Source organism: Lipophrys pholis, assembly GCF_963383615.2.
Source record: "Lipophrys pholis genome assembly, chromosome: 4".
NCBI lineage: Eukaryota > Metazoa > Chordata > Actinopteri > Blenniiformes > Blenniidae > Lipophrys > Lipophrys pholis.
The window spans coordinates 11,015,288-11,031,188 of NC_137637.1; the positions used below are offsets into that span (position 1 = coordinate 11,015,288).

A 15,901-nucleotide genomic window follows, 5' to 3' on the forward strand; every position below is an offset into this window, starting at 1 on the left:
AGCTGTTCACATTGTTGCCAGGAGAGCCGAGGACCTTCAGCGCTGCTACCAGAGGGTCCATTATGGGCACCTGAAGGTCGTACGAGGGGGCGCCAGAGCCTCTCAGCGCCGCCAGCGGAGGCCAAACCTGGCAAGAAGTGATGAGAGAGCAATGGAGGCAGATGTGACCCGCACAGTGAGAACCCTCACGCTGACACTCTCCACTCCCTACTATCAACCATCAGACATGATTACAGCTCTCGCGCCTTGATCCAGGGCCTGCCTGAGCCCACCACTTTGATTTCTCGCTGTTCTCTCCAGCAGCTAAAGTAATCAAACACGGCGCCGGGCTCAGACAGAGCCTGAGACTTGACTCTGCTGCGACATTTCTAGAAGTCATACAGTAAATGGGGACAATCCGTCAAACATCTTTGAGAATGAGGACATTTCACCAGACACTGCTTTCTCCCAGCTTGTTGTCAAAACACTTTCGACACATCACTGTTGAGCCAGTAGGACCATGACCACGAGGTAGGAAAGTAAAGCAATTTAATGACATCGAAAAAACACCAATTAACATTCGTAACATGCAATGGCTGAAGTCTTACAAAACATTGCAGTGTTTCTGATCGTGACCCTACAATGTTATATTATAATGATGGCCGTGATTCAAATGGCAACGTAAGGCTTGTTAAGACCAATGCAAGGCTTCACTGTAGCATACTGAATCAGCAGGACGGGTGAAGAGGTGACCAGATTGAGCAATGTGTTTCCAGAAAGAAAAGATGCGTAATCCATTACAGGTGCTCCACTCCAAGATCAAATCTTAGAAAGTAAACTCACTTTGAGGTCATCACAACCTGGAACGAGAGACTACTTTAAGAAATAAGTTTTTTTAGTTTTTTTTTTTTGAGAGATCTCATATTTTTCTGTCAGTTGACGTTATCAGGTTGGATTGTGGTTTGAAATCTCGTAGAAAAGTTGTATAAGTCTTTCAACATTTTGAAAGTTTCGTGATTTAACCTGAGAGTGAATCCCTTTATTATTGTTTTCATTATATATGTGTCTCTCTGTTATCTACCGTAGACTTACTTGATCCAAAGTTCTGTGCATGTTATAAGAGGGTCCAAATATCACTTTCATGTTCAATAACATGATTTTCTCATGGAAATATTGGGCAAATTCAAGAAAGACGATGGCACATTATGGAGTGTTTGCTAGCCGCTGGCAAACTTATCTTCAAAATGGAGGGAAACATCCGGCCTAACTGTTTGGCACAAGGAAAACCCATTACCAATCTCATTTTTCAAAAGTACTTTTGTCTCTTTTCTTTTTGACAATTCCGAGTGATCTATCTACAAATTTCCCATTACCTCATTTTCTTTGTTCATGAAACACCACAAACTAATTAGCGCCAAAATATTTCACAGGATTGACTGAAATTTACCTACAATACTCAACTATCAGTCTGATTAGCTGATACTTGATGCCTGATTTTTAGATTATGGTTAAATCTACAGAGGAAGAGAAACAACTTGCGGGCAGAGTTGAGGGTATCTACAAAATACCCACATTGTTTTGATCAAACGAACTATGGATGACATAGCAAAATGATAAGCTAAAACCCCGCTTTATATTTAGGAAACGTGATAAAGTCACAAAGTAATTGTTAAAGTTGGAGCGTTCTATTAAAAACCATTTCTGCCTCTTTTTTCTTTTTTCTCCTGGGAATGAATGAGAACCTACGGGTGGCCACAAAACACACTCGATCACATCCTGACGAACAGGGTCCAAAAGCTGATATTTTCTTTAAGTAACTTTACATGAAAAGGGTTGAATTTCCATTTTGATGACACATCCCTCTCAACGGGGTGTCAAACACATTCAGGCCAATTTAATGGGAAAATAGAAGAATTATGACCTTTAAATTTAAAGTCATACGTGATGAAAATTTTTAGATTTTCACAAAACCAAATAATTGCTACAGAAACTTACTGCTATCTCAACATAAAGCCAATTTTAAGGAAACCTTCTGGCGCAAAGATACAGTGAAATGTCTCAAAAACTTCAACTCCTATAACCGTTGCATTACGCATGTTTTTTACAAACTCGCCCTCACGGCATGACTCTGAGGTTCACGCTCGTTTCCCAGCTTTAATGGCAGCATCACTGATATCCTGGCTCGGGTCTCAGTTTTGTGTTTTTCAGCTCTTAAGAAATGTGTTTCTTTGAAGTGTGTACAGTTTGCTTGGTGGTTTGGCCGGATGAGAGCCACTTGAGGGCCGGTTTTGGCCCACGGGCCTCGTTTGACACCATGGAAATCTTAAACAGGATCTTTAAAGACAACTTTAGCTAAACCTAAAAGTGTAGGTTATAACCACTGTATATAACACCAGATATTAGCCACTACTGTGTGTAAAAGCCTGTAATGGATTATATTTCTGCTCCCATCTTTGATGCGGTAAATATTTTTTCTTTTGGGACTGTTACATTAAATACACAACGGCGCTTGCGGTTTCAACTCCCCATCAGACCTAAATGCTCATAAAACAAGATGAAAACTCTAAATAACATTTTCTTCTAAACAATCACAGGGACATTGGCGACTCTGGTGATATGTGACAATCTGTGAATATCCTTGTTACTTTGTCAGGTAGAAAACCACTGGAAAAAGAAAATAAGTTAATAGGCAAAAAAAACAAAAACAACCTTTATACACATCTTACATCATATTTCATGAATCCATCTCAAATATAAAAGGTCAGTAATATTTTTTTCCAATTGAAAAATAGCAACTCAAACCGCCCCCGACCGGCAAAGCTGCTTATGGGGGTACGTGATGGAGGGGGGTACAAATAGGACTGCAGCTGAAGTAAAAAAAAAGAATAAACAAGCCCTCTAAATTTTTATAGAATAATAATTATTAAAAAACAAAAAGACACTCCGCACGTACAATATACACTATATATACACAGTATTTAGTCATGGTCATTCTGTTGCATCTCAACAGAGCTTTATAAATTGAAGGAATGGCAGTGTGCAGTTGGCAATGATGCATTACATTTCTTGTTTGTTGGTTTTTACATTTGACACAAAAACCTGCACTCAAAATGGCGAATGTCTGTTTCTCTTTCATTTCTTCCTCCCGACAGGTTTAATGAAAACGGTGTCCGGTGGGGCAGGGAGGTTGTTAGGTGGGTACCGGCGGTCCTCACGCCGGGGTCTGAATGGTGGCTTTGACCTCGGCGGACGCCCTCTTCTCCTTCCGCCCGGCGTACTCGCCGATGAAGGAGCCGTCCTCGTTGAACTGAGCGTCCTCGTCGCCGTAGTCCACCAGGCTGTCCCCGCTGTCCCCCGCTTTGATCTCCCTGCTCAGCGAGCGCTGGCTGCCCTTCAGTGGCTTCTCGTCGTTGTCACTGCGAGAGAGGGGCACGGCGGATTTACAATCACCTCATTTCACTCATGGCTTCACTCCGTGGCTTACTGGAGAGAAGGAGGAAGATGAGGAAGAGGAGGAGGGTGCTGCTATCACTGCCTCTACAGCCAGCGACTGTGACTGGCATTGGCTTTTTACCTTTGGCTGACCAATGGAAATATAGAACGCGGATACACACACACGTTGGAGGCTAAATTCGGAGCCGGGAGAATACGTGCACCAATGCATTTGACAAAGTGACAACTGGAAGACGAATGATACATTAAGCTGGTGCTGATGCTCGGGCTGCACATGCCGTGGTGTTGCAGCTGTGGGACTATTACATAGGATGTACTATGTAACATCCCGGTGACAGCTAACATGAGGAGCCAGTCATTCAGGAGCCGGCTGCTCAAGCCGGCCAGTTAAAACAAGTCGTTCGCACAAGTTTAAAAGCACTGCATGTTTGTTTTTCTGATAAAAGACTCAAGTAAAAATGCATTTTGTATTTTCGTTTCAGAGACATGTGTTTACATGGCGTTATGAAAACACTGAAAGACACACTGAGAACTATCTATTATTCTTGTTGTCCCACGAATGTCGGTTGTTTTTGTAATCAAACCACACACACACACACGTGTGTAAATGGACATTGTTTTCAGAACGTTGTTGTGTAAATGCTCACTTTTTTCTGAAACGAAAATGCAGTGTTGTATAAACGGGGTCTCAGGTCATTATTTGGAAATGCCACACACAATCGAATCTCTAGTTTGCTTGCAGTTTCCAGAAAACTTGTGGGGTTGTAGTGGAAAAAGCGGGCGGCTCCTGAATTGAAGGAGTACGTCACAACAAGCTGCTTGCTGGCTTCACCACATCAGCGTCTGTTGTGCTGCGCTGATCCCACTGATTGGAGAATTACACTGGGACTCGTACTGCGGTGGGCTGTTATGAATAGGACCACTGAAGGATTAATGAAACGTGTTCAGATATTACTGCCCTGGAGATGAGCTGCTTTCAATTTACTCTGATTGGAATGAGCCTCTAGTCGTGAGAAGTTTGTCTCCCTTTATGAAGCAGCGTCATTCACAGCGCAGCAACATGACATGAAACCACAGTGGCCTATAACGGTGTGTGTGGGGGAGGGGGTGGTGGTGGTGGTGGGGGGGGGGATGCTACTACTGCTCCAGGTAGGAGGGTGGGAGTGGGAGGGGTGGGATGCCAACGCTGGTCGTCACATACTTCCCAGTTCCCCGCTCCATCACATGTCCTCAGCAGAAGGGGAGCGAGGCTCGGCGTGAACCTCGCGCGTGCTGAGTTGGCTTTTTCCAGCGAGAGAGGAGATGCAAAGAGAGTTAAGTTCACAAAAGAGAGGCGGCGGAGTTGGCGGCAGCGGTGGTGGGTGGGTGGGAAGGGGGGTTTTGGTGGCACTCGGAGGGTGATTCTTACCTGTATTCGCAAAATGTGTCATCATTCATGCCCTGGGACTCCACGTCTGGGTGAAGGTCTTCTTTTTCTTTCACTGCTCCGCAAGACAGAGAGAAGATATCAGCGATTTCCTTAAGAGGGGAGATCAGTGTGTCTCCTGACTGCCAACGCTGGGGGGTGGGGGGGGGGGGGGGGACTATCCCTTATTCCCTGTTCTTACTCAATGTATGAACAATCAATGCAAGTGTGGAAGGAGATTGCGAAAGAGTGGAAAGAAATGAAACATTTTTTTTGCACATAAATCTAATTTTAGGTGAGAATAAAACATTTTTTCTTGTCGCCTTATACATACTGAGTACATTTAAACATATGGTCCTATATGTAGTGGAAGGGGGGATAAAAAAAAAAAAAAAAAAAAACCAGCAGGGCAAATGAAAGAAAGGCTTGTCAGAACTGCAGGCGATAATGAGAACTTAATGAGGAAACAAAGGACAGAGCTGCGTGGCGCTCCCCCTTTTTTTTTTTTTTTTTTTCTGCTGACGAGCGAAGCGATCACCGCCCAGACGACAACCTGATGGCCATTAGCCGTGAATAATAAAGCCGATAAGAGCTCCCGCGTTCCCGATAGGAGGAATAACATTGAGATACAAGAGGAGCTTGTGTCATCAGTCCCGTGCGCAGCCGCCTCATGTGCAGCATTTGCATTTTGTCGGGCTTTGTTTAGAGAGAGAGAGAGGGAAGACAAGGAAAGCCACCTCTCACAGTAATGCAACATTCAAATGTACAGTATGAATGCTAATTTGTGTATCAGTGCAGCAGCCCGTCTCATGTAGACATTTGCATTAAAGTGGTTTTGAGGCCTGGAACTGAAAAAATAAGAAAAGAAAAAAAAAAAACATATATCACCTGAGGTATCAGAGTAATGGCTTCTGGGATGATTGATCATTTCTTTCATCCCAACAAACAGCGAAATGGAAACATAATGAAGCTCAGAGCAGCAATTAGCATTCAAGGAAGTGTGTGGAGGGGTGTGACATTTCGCATGTGTGTGCAGGTCTGTGGACGTATGTGTGTTTTTATGAGTTTGTGTGTGTGTGTGTGTGTGTGTGTGTGTGTGTGTGTGTGTGTGTGTGTGTGTGTGTGTGTGTGTGTGTGTGTGTGTGTGTGTGTGTGAGCACCAACCTGAATATTTTCCACCCTTGTTCCTGTTAACGAAGCATGCGATGAGCACGATGAGCGTGAGCAGGGCGATGGCGCACATGAGGCCGATGAACCAGCCCTGTGTGGAGATTCCTCCGTGGACGCTGGCCAGACCTGCACACAACAAAACCCCGATGACTTTCACCCGCCTCCGCCCTTCCCCACCACCCCCCCACCCCCGTCAGCACGCCTGACTGAGCGTTCACATTGACGACAGGGGCTGATCAGAGGCGCGGGGTGGCGGCAGGGGCGCCACTCGCCGATGGAGACGGTCCGGTATTAATATTAAACAGCTAATCCTCCTTGTCTAATTAATCAAGTAAGCAACGCTGTACAAATGTAATTTTCTCTTAGGGAGCCAAATTAAATCCCGGCGAAGGCGACGAGGACCACACGCCGTGGCTCCAGTCAGCGCTCAAGGACGCGGCAGGTGCACCGGGGCTGATTTTCAACAGGAGGTCAATTAGTTCTACAACCCCAATCCCAGAAAGTTGGGACATTGTGCAAAATAACTAATAAAGAAGAATAAAAACCACCAGGCAATGGTGCGCGGATCATTTACATCTTATTTCAGCTGAAAGTAGGACAAAGGCTACAGATCACCGGCTGGAGATTTTTACAAACTTTTTAAAGCATGAGTGCATTCCGAGTTTTTAGGCCAGCAATACATTTTAATTAAGAGGGTACAGCAGCAAGACGAATGGTCAAATCTTCATGATGCTCAAAAGAAAAAGAAAAAATGAACATTGGTGTTGCAGTACTTTAGAGTGCTCTTAGTCTTGAGACCAGATTTGAGATATTTTCAATGTCTTCTTGATTTGGTCTTGGCCCCTTAATGTCTTGGTCTTGACTTAGTCTCTGACCCTTAAAGTTTTCGTCTTGTCTTGGTCTTGGGATGTTCTGGTCTTGGTCTTGACCTTCTCTTGGCCCCCTTCATGCCTTGATCTTGTCTTGGCTTTGGTATACACTGGTCTTGGTCATGACTAGGTCCTATTCCCTTAAATTCTTTTTCTCGTCTTGGTCGTGGCTCAGTTTCAGCCAACTTAAAGTCTTTATGATCTCTGCTGACCTCTCACATTTTTTAATGTGTTGATATGGATAGTAAATCATCCCCCCAACAGTAAGTAAGCTGCAAGACTGAACTGGACAGATCGTGCATTTAAAGTCATTGCATGGGCGAAGGAATGCTTCTGAAAACAACCTGATGTCGAGATATTTACAAATATTCAATCACTACGGTTCTGTCGTCAAAGCTGTTTCATGTTGTTGGATGTAGTTGCATTTTCTTGCATTGTTATGCTCTCATTTTACCGTTACAGCCCCTTTGAGGTCAAATTAGACGGTGTGTTGTCCAAACCTGTCACTCTGTAGACATCTGGTCATTTGAAACCTAAAAGAGTTCCTCAAAAGTGCAAAATCTGCCATTTTCTGTTCCCAAGTTTTGTTATATTTAAAAAAGAGTGGAAGCATGAGCCAGTGTCCCAAGTTTAAAAAAAAATGGCCTGAATTGAAGGGTTCGCTCACCATTAAAACTCTCCTCTGTTTACTTTTGACACAATATCTTGGCATCTCAGGCTTTATGTTTGCATTCTTTTGGTTCCCGCCTCACCTGTGGATTCGGTCTTGATAACGTCTTCGTATATGCTAGAATTATCGAGCCAGCTGTTAGGGATAAGGCGCACAGTGTACTCAGTCTCAGGATCGAGCCCGTCAATGAGGTGGAAAGTCTGAGAGGTGTTTATGGCATGTGATATCGTCCAGTGACCCTCACCTGTGCAGAGGGGCGAATGATCAGGTAATGAGCCAGAACTCATGACAACTAGGGCTGCACAATAGACTGTGGATTTATCGTGATATACGACACTCATGATGTACATATTGCATGATACATATTGAATGTTAATACATTATTCCCATGTTTTGATGCCCTGCATCAAACCATGGGAAAACCATAAGGTGGAAGTGTGAGGTCACAAAGGGTGTCCGACCCCACCCCCACCAATCATATTAGTAGAGTAAGAGAAAGAGCACTGCCTAAAGACCCAAGGAACAACAATAAAATCTGTACAATAGTTTGTTTACGTTCATTAAGCCTTTTGTTTGTTCAGAAGTACTCTTGCTTTCTTCTTTTCAGGCAAGTTGGTTTTTGAAATGTTAATTTGACATGTTTTCGATGGTGTTCTTCCGTCTTCATCAAGTACGTCATTGAAGGATAACATTTTTAATGAAGACGGATGAACATCGTCAAAACTTGTTAAAGCCATGTTTCAACAACCAACTTGCCTGAATAGAAGAAAGGCAAATACTTGGTAGTAATTGTATCTTTTGCATATCAGAATTATAGCGAAATTTGACAGGATTACCGCATGTTTGCCTGATATTGTGCAGCCCTAACGAAAACACATGGCTACGTCATGCTAATGTGGGAAACGACTGAGGATTCACGACACACAGGGTTCCTGATGCTATGCTAACATATAGCTTATAAAGGGCAAAGAAGGTTTATTAAAGCTTACGGTTGTTCATATATGCAATATAGAATTCTGCATGCTCGCCTCCGGACACCCAGCTGATATTTGCAAAGCTGTCGCTAACAGACGAGCTAACAGCTAACAGGCCCGGTGCTGAAGACATGAGAGGGAGAAAGAGAGGGAAAGAGATGGTAAGAAGAAGAGTTAGCAAAGGACAAAAGCAGAGTCTTTAGGAGTGTTGTCATGGCGTGATGAAGGATGCCCGCCTGTCAGTCGGCGTCGAGGAGGCGAGGGCGCGCTTCCCCAACTCTATTGTGAGGAGGCATCAATTACGTGGGACAGAAGGGGACGCTGGGTCGTGCTCGCGACAGCACGAGTGACAAGAGTAATGTGGATATGGAAATGGAACCGCAGGTGGAGTCTGTGAAGCTAAATGAATATCTACTAAGACCTTAAGGGACATTTAACTCCAAAGACCTCTGGATAATAGACATTTCACACCACAACACTTGGTTAGAAGTTGAAACACAGCCCAAATACAATTTTGGACAAGCCAAAACATCTGCAAAGCTTGATTTTCGATTAATCAATCCTTTCAATATGGAAGTAATTATCTCTCAATGGGATGATCTGAATGTCATCGCCACATCAAGTGGCACCATGAAAGTAATATTTTCAGTGAGAAACAGCAGCATTCGCGGCCCCTAGTCAATTTTTCATTTCTTTCCTGCTAGTTTTAAGCTATAAAAAAGCACTAAAAGCAACAAATCTTCACATTTGAGAAGCTGAAGACGAATAATGAGCCTCATGCAGCAACATATTTTCAATTTTTTTTTTGTTTTTTTATTCTCTCTCTCTGTTGAAAGCAAACATAAGTGAAGTCAACTCCAGATGCACAAAAGGTGCTTTTACCCCGCTGTGCTGGATGATGAATCCCACGTGAGGGAAAATTGGAGCCACGTTAGGTAACGCTCGGAAGTTTGATAATTTTAGCTATTTCAGCTATTTTGGGTGATTCGACTGTTATAGCCTGTATAGAGCAATTCTAGCATTTCTTTTATCCACATAGTTAATTTAGCAGCTTGAAGCATTTGTATGTTATTCCCACTGCAGCTATTTGGATTGTACTTATTCTCCTACAAAGTACTACAGAAATAAAGAAATAAAGATATACCAATCAATATATATATATATATATATATATATATATATGCTAAAACAATATTAATACTTTGATCATTCCAAATATATGAACAACCTGGACTAAGATTAGCATTAGCAAATAAAATGTGTTTTGTTGCTTCCTCTTTAGAAGAAGTTATGCATAAATATCATGTGATGCATCTTTTGAAATTCAAAGCATTGGAGGCGACAGGAGCTCCTCCTGTGGTGACTGATGTGCATCATTAGCATGGGGAACGTGCGACTTTGACGGCAGCTGCCACCGTCGGTCAACAAAGCCAGCAGCCACTTCATCTCGCCGCGGCAAACATGCAAATCTTCTGCTGGCTCTCCAGCTCAGGTGCATTGTTTGCTCAGGTGATGATTTCGGCGCAAGGACGCCCTGCGTGCACGCCGTCCATCCCGGCCTGCTGCTGGTGACACTCGCCGGCTAATGTTGATGGATTAGTCCACAACTACGGTCATTGTAGTAATGTGGACTTCCACATTACGTAGGCTTCCTGGCTTAAAACAACAACAACAAACTGGCTATTTTCTGTGTGTGTGTGTGTGTGTGTGTGTGTGTGTGTGTGTGTGTGTGTGTGTGTGTGTGTGTGTGTGTGTGTGTGTGTGTGTGTGTGTGTGTGTGTGTGTGTGTGTGTGTGCGTATTTTGCTTATTATTTTTCTCCCAGCCCCCCTCAGTTTGCTATTAAATGCTGCAGAAAACAGCTGCTCACCCAGCAGGGAGGTGAAGCCCTGGAAGATGCCCCTTCAAAGTCAGGAGGCTTTTTTTTTTCTCGGTTTTCATAAAGAGAGGCGAGAACATATTCTGATAAAGGAGCTTTCGACAGCTTCCACTTATCCACTTATCTCACTGTACTGCAAATATCACGCTCCCGGCGTGAGCCCACACCTCCGAGGCGATGCGAGGACGTTTCTCCTTGCAGATTTTTCTCCTGGTTCAGACGCCCGAGGACGAGCTTTCTCAGCCGTGCTACTGTTTACCCGACTGAAGATTACATGGAAATGTCAGGTGGCGGTTGGGTCGATAATCTGCCGTGTGAACAGGGGAGAGGAGGGGCCCAACAGATCAATCACTCCCAATTAGACATATTTGTCCCCTTCAAGTGACTGCAGTCCACAGCCACACCGTCGGATCGAGGGTATGGATCTGGGTAATCTAGATTTCCCAGCGGCGCGGCAGGGAAATGAAACCTGGCTAACGTTAGCACGCAGCCGTTCCTTCACATTATAGGCCTCTTGGCTTTGATTTGACCCTCCGTGTGTGTGTGTGTGTGTGTGTGTGTGTGTGTGTGTGTGTGTGTGTGTGTGTGTCTTTGTGTGTGTGGTGAGAGAACGTGCTGCAGCTCTACCTATGGTGGAACGAGTGGGTTTGGTCACTGGGGACTTTGGAGTGCTTGGAGGTGAGGGGGAAGCTGACTTGCCTGAAAAGAAAAGACAGACCTTGTGGTTATCGTCTGAGGGGGAGAGCGTGAAGAGGAGGGGGGGGAGGGATATGCTACGTATTACTGTTAGCATACATGCTACCGTCAGTTAAGCTCCCTGTTTACACGACAATGTTTCAAGTAAAAAAAACGCACTTTGTTTCAGAAAGGTTTCACGTTTACCCGGCAACATATTGAGAACGATGCACATTTACGCGGAAATGCCAGAACGACTGTTGGTTGTTTTTGTAATGAAGATAGTGAGTACGCGGACATTCGTATGGCCAGACAGCAAATTTGGATCGCTTTTCCGGCTGTCAACTATAAAACTACAATGTCCCAGGAGGCGACGGACTGGGATAGGGCTGGGTGATATGGCCTCAAATCAGTATCACGATATATTGAGCAGCTCACCTCGATAACGATCAATGGACGATAACTACTCCACTGCGCCCCCTGCACAAAAAAGAAATGTTTGGCCACTAGATGTGGCACTTATATTGATAGTATCACTCTCCCGGACCTATTCATTGCCACTTTAAAGGACTGTAAAACTACACTGTCTGAAAATAAATGAAGAAAATACAAATTAAGTACTTTTGATCTATTAAGATCTATTGAAGAGCTGATAAGCACAGATTACTTGAATTGAGAAAGACTGAATACATTTAAAAGTATATAAAATAACTTAAATTTCCTAGTAACACAAAGTATTAGAAATACAATCTCTTATGAAGAAATTCTAAATATGGATATTACAAAGCTTACTCGAAAAATGGCCATATATTCAATTTGTCAAGAGACCGGCGCATGAAGTATTTAGCAGCGGAGGCACAGGTATGTACTGCACCTGAAAACACGGCATTTCACCACAGTTATATGAAAATAGGCCTATCGAACCCAATTCTTGTGAAAAGATTTACATATTTTGAGTGTGAAATTTGTTTTCACATCGAGTTCCGGCGGACAGTGGGTTGCTATGCGTCGCTTGTGACTCTGCCCGCTGATTACAAGTATGGATAATTTGTACGACGAAAGAGGAGTTGCTTCGATCGCTTCTAAAGCCGTTATCTGCTTCATAATATTTATCATCTGAAATACTCAGTCCGTGAATAAAACATTATTTCCTGATATGCCCTGTCATTTTCTTTTTTTGGATTGGCTGGTTGTGGGCGCCATGTGATTCAGCAAGGGAGGGGGGGAGCATAGAGCTACATTGAAGATATAGATCTACGCATTTAGAATGCATAGAAACTGTGGTTGATCATAAATCGTGCACAAATAGAAAAAAACGTTTTTTAACGGCTCCAACCGCTCACCGAGTGCGGCCGACAACATCACGTTTAGTTTTTCATCATAAATCTGGTTTTGCTCGGCCTATGAACACGATTTAACGACTGGTATGAAGCTAACGTGCTCTGACCAGATCTGGTGAAAGTGAGTCTCAGCGCACAAGCACCGTCCCGCTACGTCATCGTAAACGAGGCATGTGAAACATTTGCTGCACAGCGTATGTGCTGCCACAGGGGTTTTTTAAACACTGAATATACCGAAATGGGCAAAAAGACGTTGGTAATTTTTGTAAATTTCGGTATCGGTAAATTTTCGGTTTATCGCCCAGGCCTGGGAGTCATGACACTCAGGAGGCAAACACTGATCTTATTGTTCATCTGCTCACGCTTGCATTTCTGCTGTCTACGCGGAGCCCTCGCATTGTCAAAAATATTTGCGTGTTCAGTTGCTCGGAGCAACATTTGAACATGTAAACGGTCACCTGGAATGCAACAAAAGTTTTGCGTTTTCACTTGAAACCAGTGTTGTTCAAACGGGGTCTAAAAGTTAGTGTCTACAGTGAAAAACTACTGGACGTATCTGTTGAAGACCAAAAAGAAATCAGTTTAAACATGTCAACGTGTAAACATATTTTAAAAATCAACTTGCCTGAAAAGAAGAAAGCTAAATTCATGTGAAAATCAACCCTTTCAAGGTTTGGTTAAAGTCAAGGTGAAATGTGATTTTGGAATCAAAAAAACTAATCTATGTTCTTTGTGAATCATTGGTGGGAGAGTTAAAAAAAAGAAGAAAAAAAAAAAGCTGGTCGCACGGCGTCTGATGCTCCACCCTCTGTTTGGCTGTAAAGCATCATTTATCATCCCGGCTTGAGTTAGACACGTCTTCTGTTGCTACGATAAAAGTCAATATTCGTTTACAGTCGCTAATGAGCCCAGATTAATATGAATTTATAATTAGGCTACTCATTATCATCGCTATCAGAGAGGAAGCCACAAACTTTATCCGAGCAGAAGTTGACATTTTCCTAATGAGCGGAGGCGTCAGCCAGAGCAAACTGCCACGGGGGTCAATCATGTGCAGAGGAGCCGCAAAATTCACAAAATCAGGTGACTATTTACTTATTGAGGCCTCAACACCTGTCCAAGTTTCTAAGCTCAGCTCTAATGCATGCAGCCACTAACTACCATGGTAACGCTTCCTTTTACAGTCCATTCATTATCAAGTATTTCTTATACACTTATTCGATAATGTATCAAGCAGGTACCAACTGACCAAACAAGTACAATACAAAGGTGATCTGCCATTTTTGGATTTGACCTGATATCAATGTCAAAATCAGTTTAGATGAGATAAAATGATCGCTCCCCTGGGATGAAAACTAATGCTCCTAATTATAAAAACAAGTCGTACATCAGCTATATTTAACAATGTTTTCTGATAAATACCACCGTCAGTGTAAGTCAGGGGTGTCATACACATTTTGGTTCATGGGCTTTATACGGCACAATTTCATCCTGAGTGGGACGGACCAGTAAAGTAGTGCTATAATAGTCTTGAAATCTTTATATTTGTTATATAATTATGAATCAATCTGACTCTTGCAGGCCAGTTTTGGCCCATGGGCCTTATGTTTGACACCCCTGGTTTAAGCGTTTCTACAGAGAAGTTGATGTTGTGACTGTTTTTATGTAATTTCTTGACGATGTTAATGAGAGGAAGCAGGGTGCACATTACTCGGGTGTTTCCAGGCATTATAGTAATGGAAATGCACAAATTGATACGTTTTACTTTAATTTTGCACTTTTTTTTTCTGAAAACGAATGTAAAATTGGTTCAAACAGAAGGGCAACTATAGCTATATCTTGGATTTCTTTTGGAATATGGTCGCATGTATTCTCTATAATGATAAAGAATCTGTATTTTATTTTACATTGGAAACAAACTTATTTCATTTATTGATTCATCCCCTCATGGTTCAAGGTATTGTAATGTTTTTATTGTCTTGTCCATAATTTAACAGGATGTTGGTCCTCAGTTTGTTCTTTTAGGAGTTTAAACATTTGGTTTTACATGTTTCTCAATAATAATAATAATAATAATAATTGTTTTTAGACTATTGATTTACCCAACATTCATTCATAATCATATGGGATTAGCTCCAAGACAAAGTGGTATCGATTGAGAGATAATACACAGTGCTGCTTGACCTCAATGTTAACAATTGATTTTTTAAGTATCAGCATTTCTTAAACTTTAATCATATACCTATATGTTACATTTTTTTTTTTTGTATCTTTTGCAGTCCTTGCAGTAGTCCTTAATACCTACATTTATTTTTTTTCCCTATATAAAGCTACTTGTTTTAAGTATAGAAATACAGCCAATTCACTGAGAAAAAAAGTGTAACTAATATAATGAGATGTGATTAGTTTAGTTCAATTCACACGCACTTGATCATAAATCTGTTGAAGTTGTGTAAGGTTCATGTCAGTACTATCTAGTTCGTGCTTCGAGTTTCTAAGAGTTAAATTATACTTAGATTCACACAACTTCTTCAGGGAACATTTTTCTTGTGTTCAATAGAGATTAATAAATCCAATCAGTGAGTCTGGTGTGTTTCTATGGCATTACAGGGGTTTTTAATGCCATCTTTTGAAACAAATTCGGTCTTTCCTGTACATTAAACCCCACGCTGTGCCTCAAATTGAACACTCCTACACCTCCACTTGGAACTCGGGAGTGTGTAAGTGGCGTCACGCTGTCCGGCGAGCTGATTACCAGCATGAGGTCTGAGAGATGAGCGTGACGTGACGGGCAATCCCTTAACTCGACGGTTGCCGTTTCAGCTCTGGAAAATGTGCTGGCAGAAATACAACTTCATGTAAATGTTAATTAGAAGTAATTGTAAGGTAATGCCAGAGTCCAACACTCATGACATTGCATCTGATGCATCTGATGCATCCTATGTATTGTTAAAAAAATCCTAATTTTAAATCTAAATGTGTAGACTTTTGGAGGGTATTAAGATAGTTTTTTTTTGACATTTGGACCATCAAATATTTGATTCTCTCCTAACGACATACATTATAAAGATTTGTCTATTTTTGTTAGATAGCAAAGGTGTTTTTCCATCATGTCTTTCTGGCAATTTTGTGAATCATTAAAATGTATCAATCTAATGGGTTTCCTTTACTTTTTCCTTTACTTTCCATCAGAAGTTTTAATTTGCTGTCGTTTTCCGTTCTTATCACGTCTTAGGCAATCAGAGCTTCAAGTTTTTTCAGAAAAATGCTTGAATACACCAGAGTTTACTTCACACTTAAAGTGCTCTCCTCCTTTTCTAAATCTTTCACGCTGTAAACATAATTAACAAGAGAAATAAATGGTAACGAAGTTAAAGAAGTTCTATCTATTTTTGTAGAAAGTTAGGATGTAAACTGAAACTTCACCATTAAAATCATTATAGTTTAGTGATTTCGGAGAAATTTGCTTAACGTAAATATCGTTTGGA

General features: G+C 42.1%; 1 protein-coding gene across 1 annotated transcript in view; it reads right to left on the reverse strand.

Annotated features, from left to right (window-relative positions):
* Positions 1-1,702: 1,702 nt before the first annotated feature.
* Positions 1,703-15,901, reverse strand: part of chl1b (cell adhesion molecule L1-like b) — a 103,522-nt gene continuing 89,323 nt past the window's right edge. Inside the window, exons 24-26 of the mRNA XM_080461682.1 lie at positions 6,002-6,133; positions 4,841-4,913; positions 1,703-3,395 (exon numbers count right to left, since the gene is read on the reverse strand). Coding sequence (XP_080317808.1) covers positions 3,191-3,395; positions 4,841-4,913; positions 6,002-6,133 — 410 coding nt within the window. The 3' untranslated portion in view covers positions 1,703-3,190. The remainder of the gene's footprint in view (positions 3,396-4,840; positions 4,914-6,001; positions 6,134-15,901) is intronic.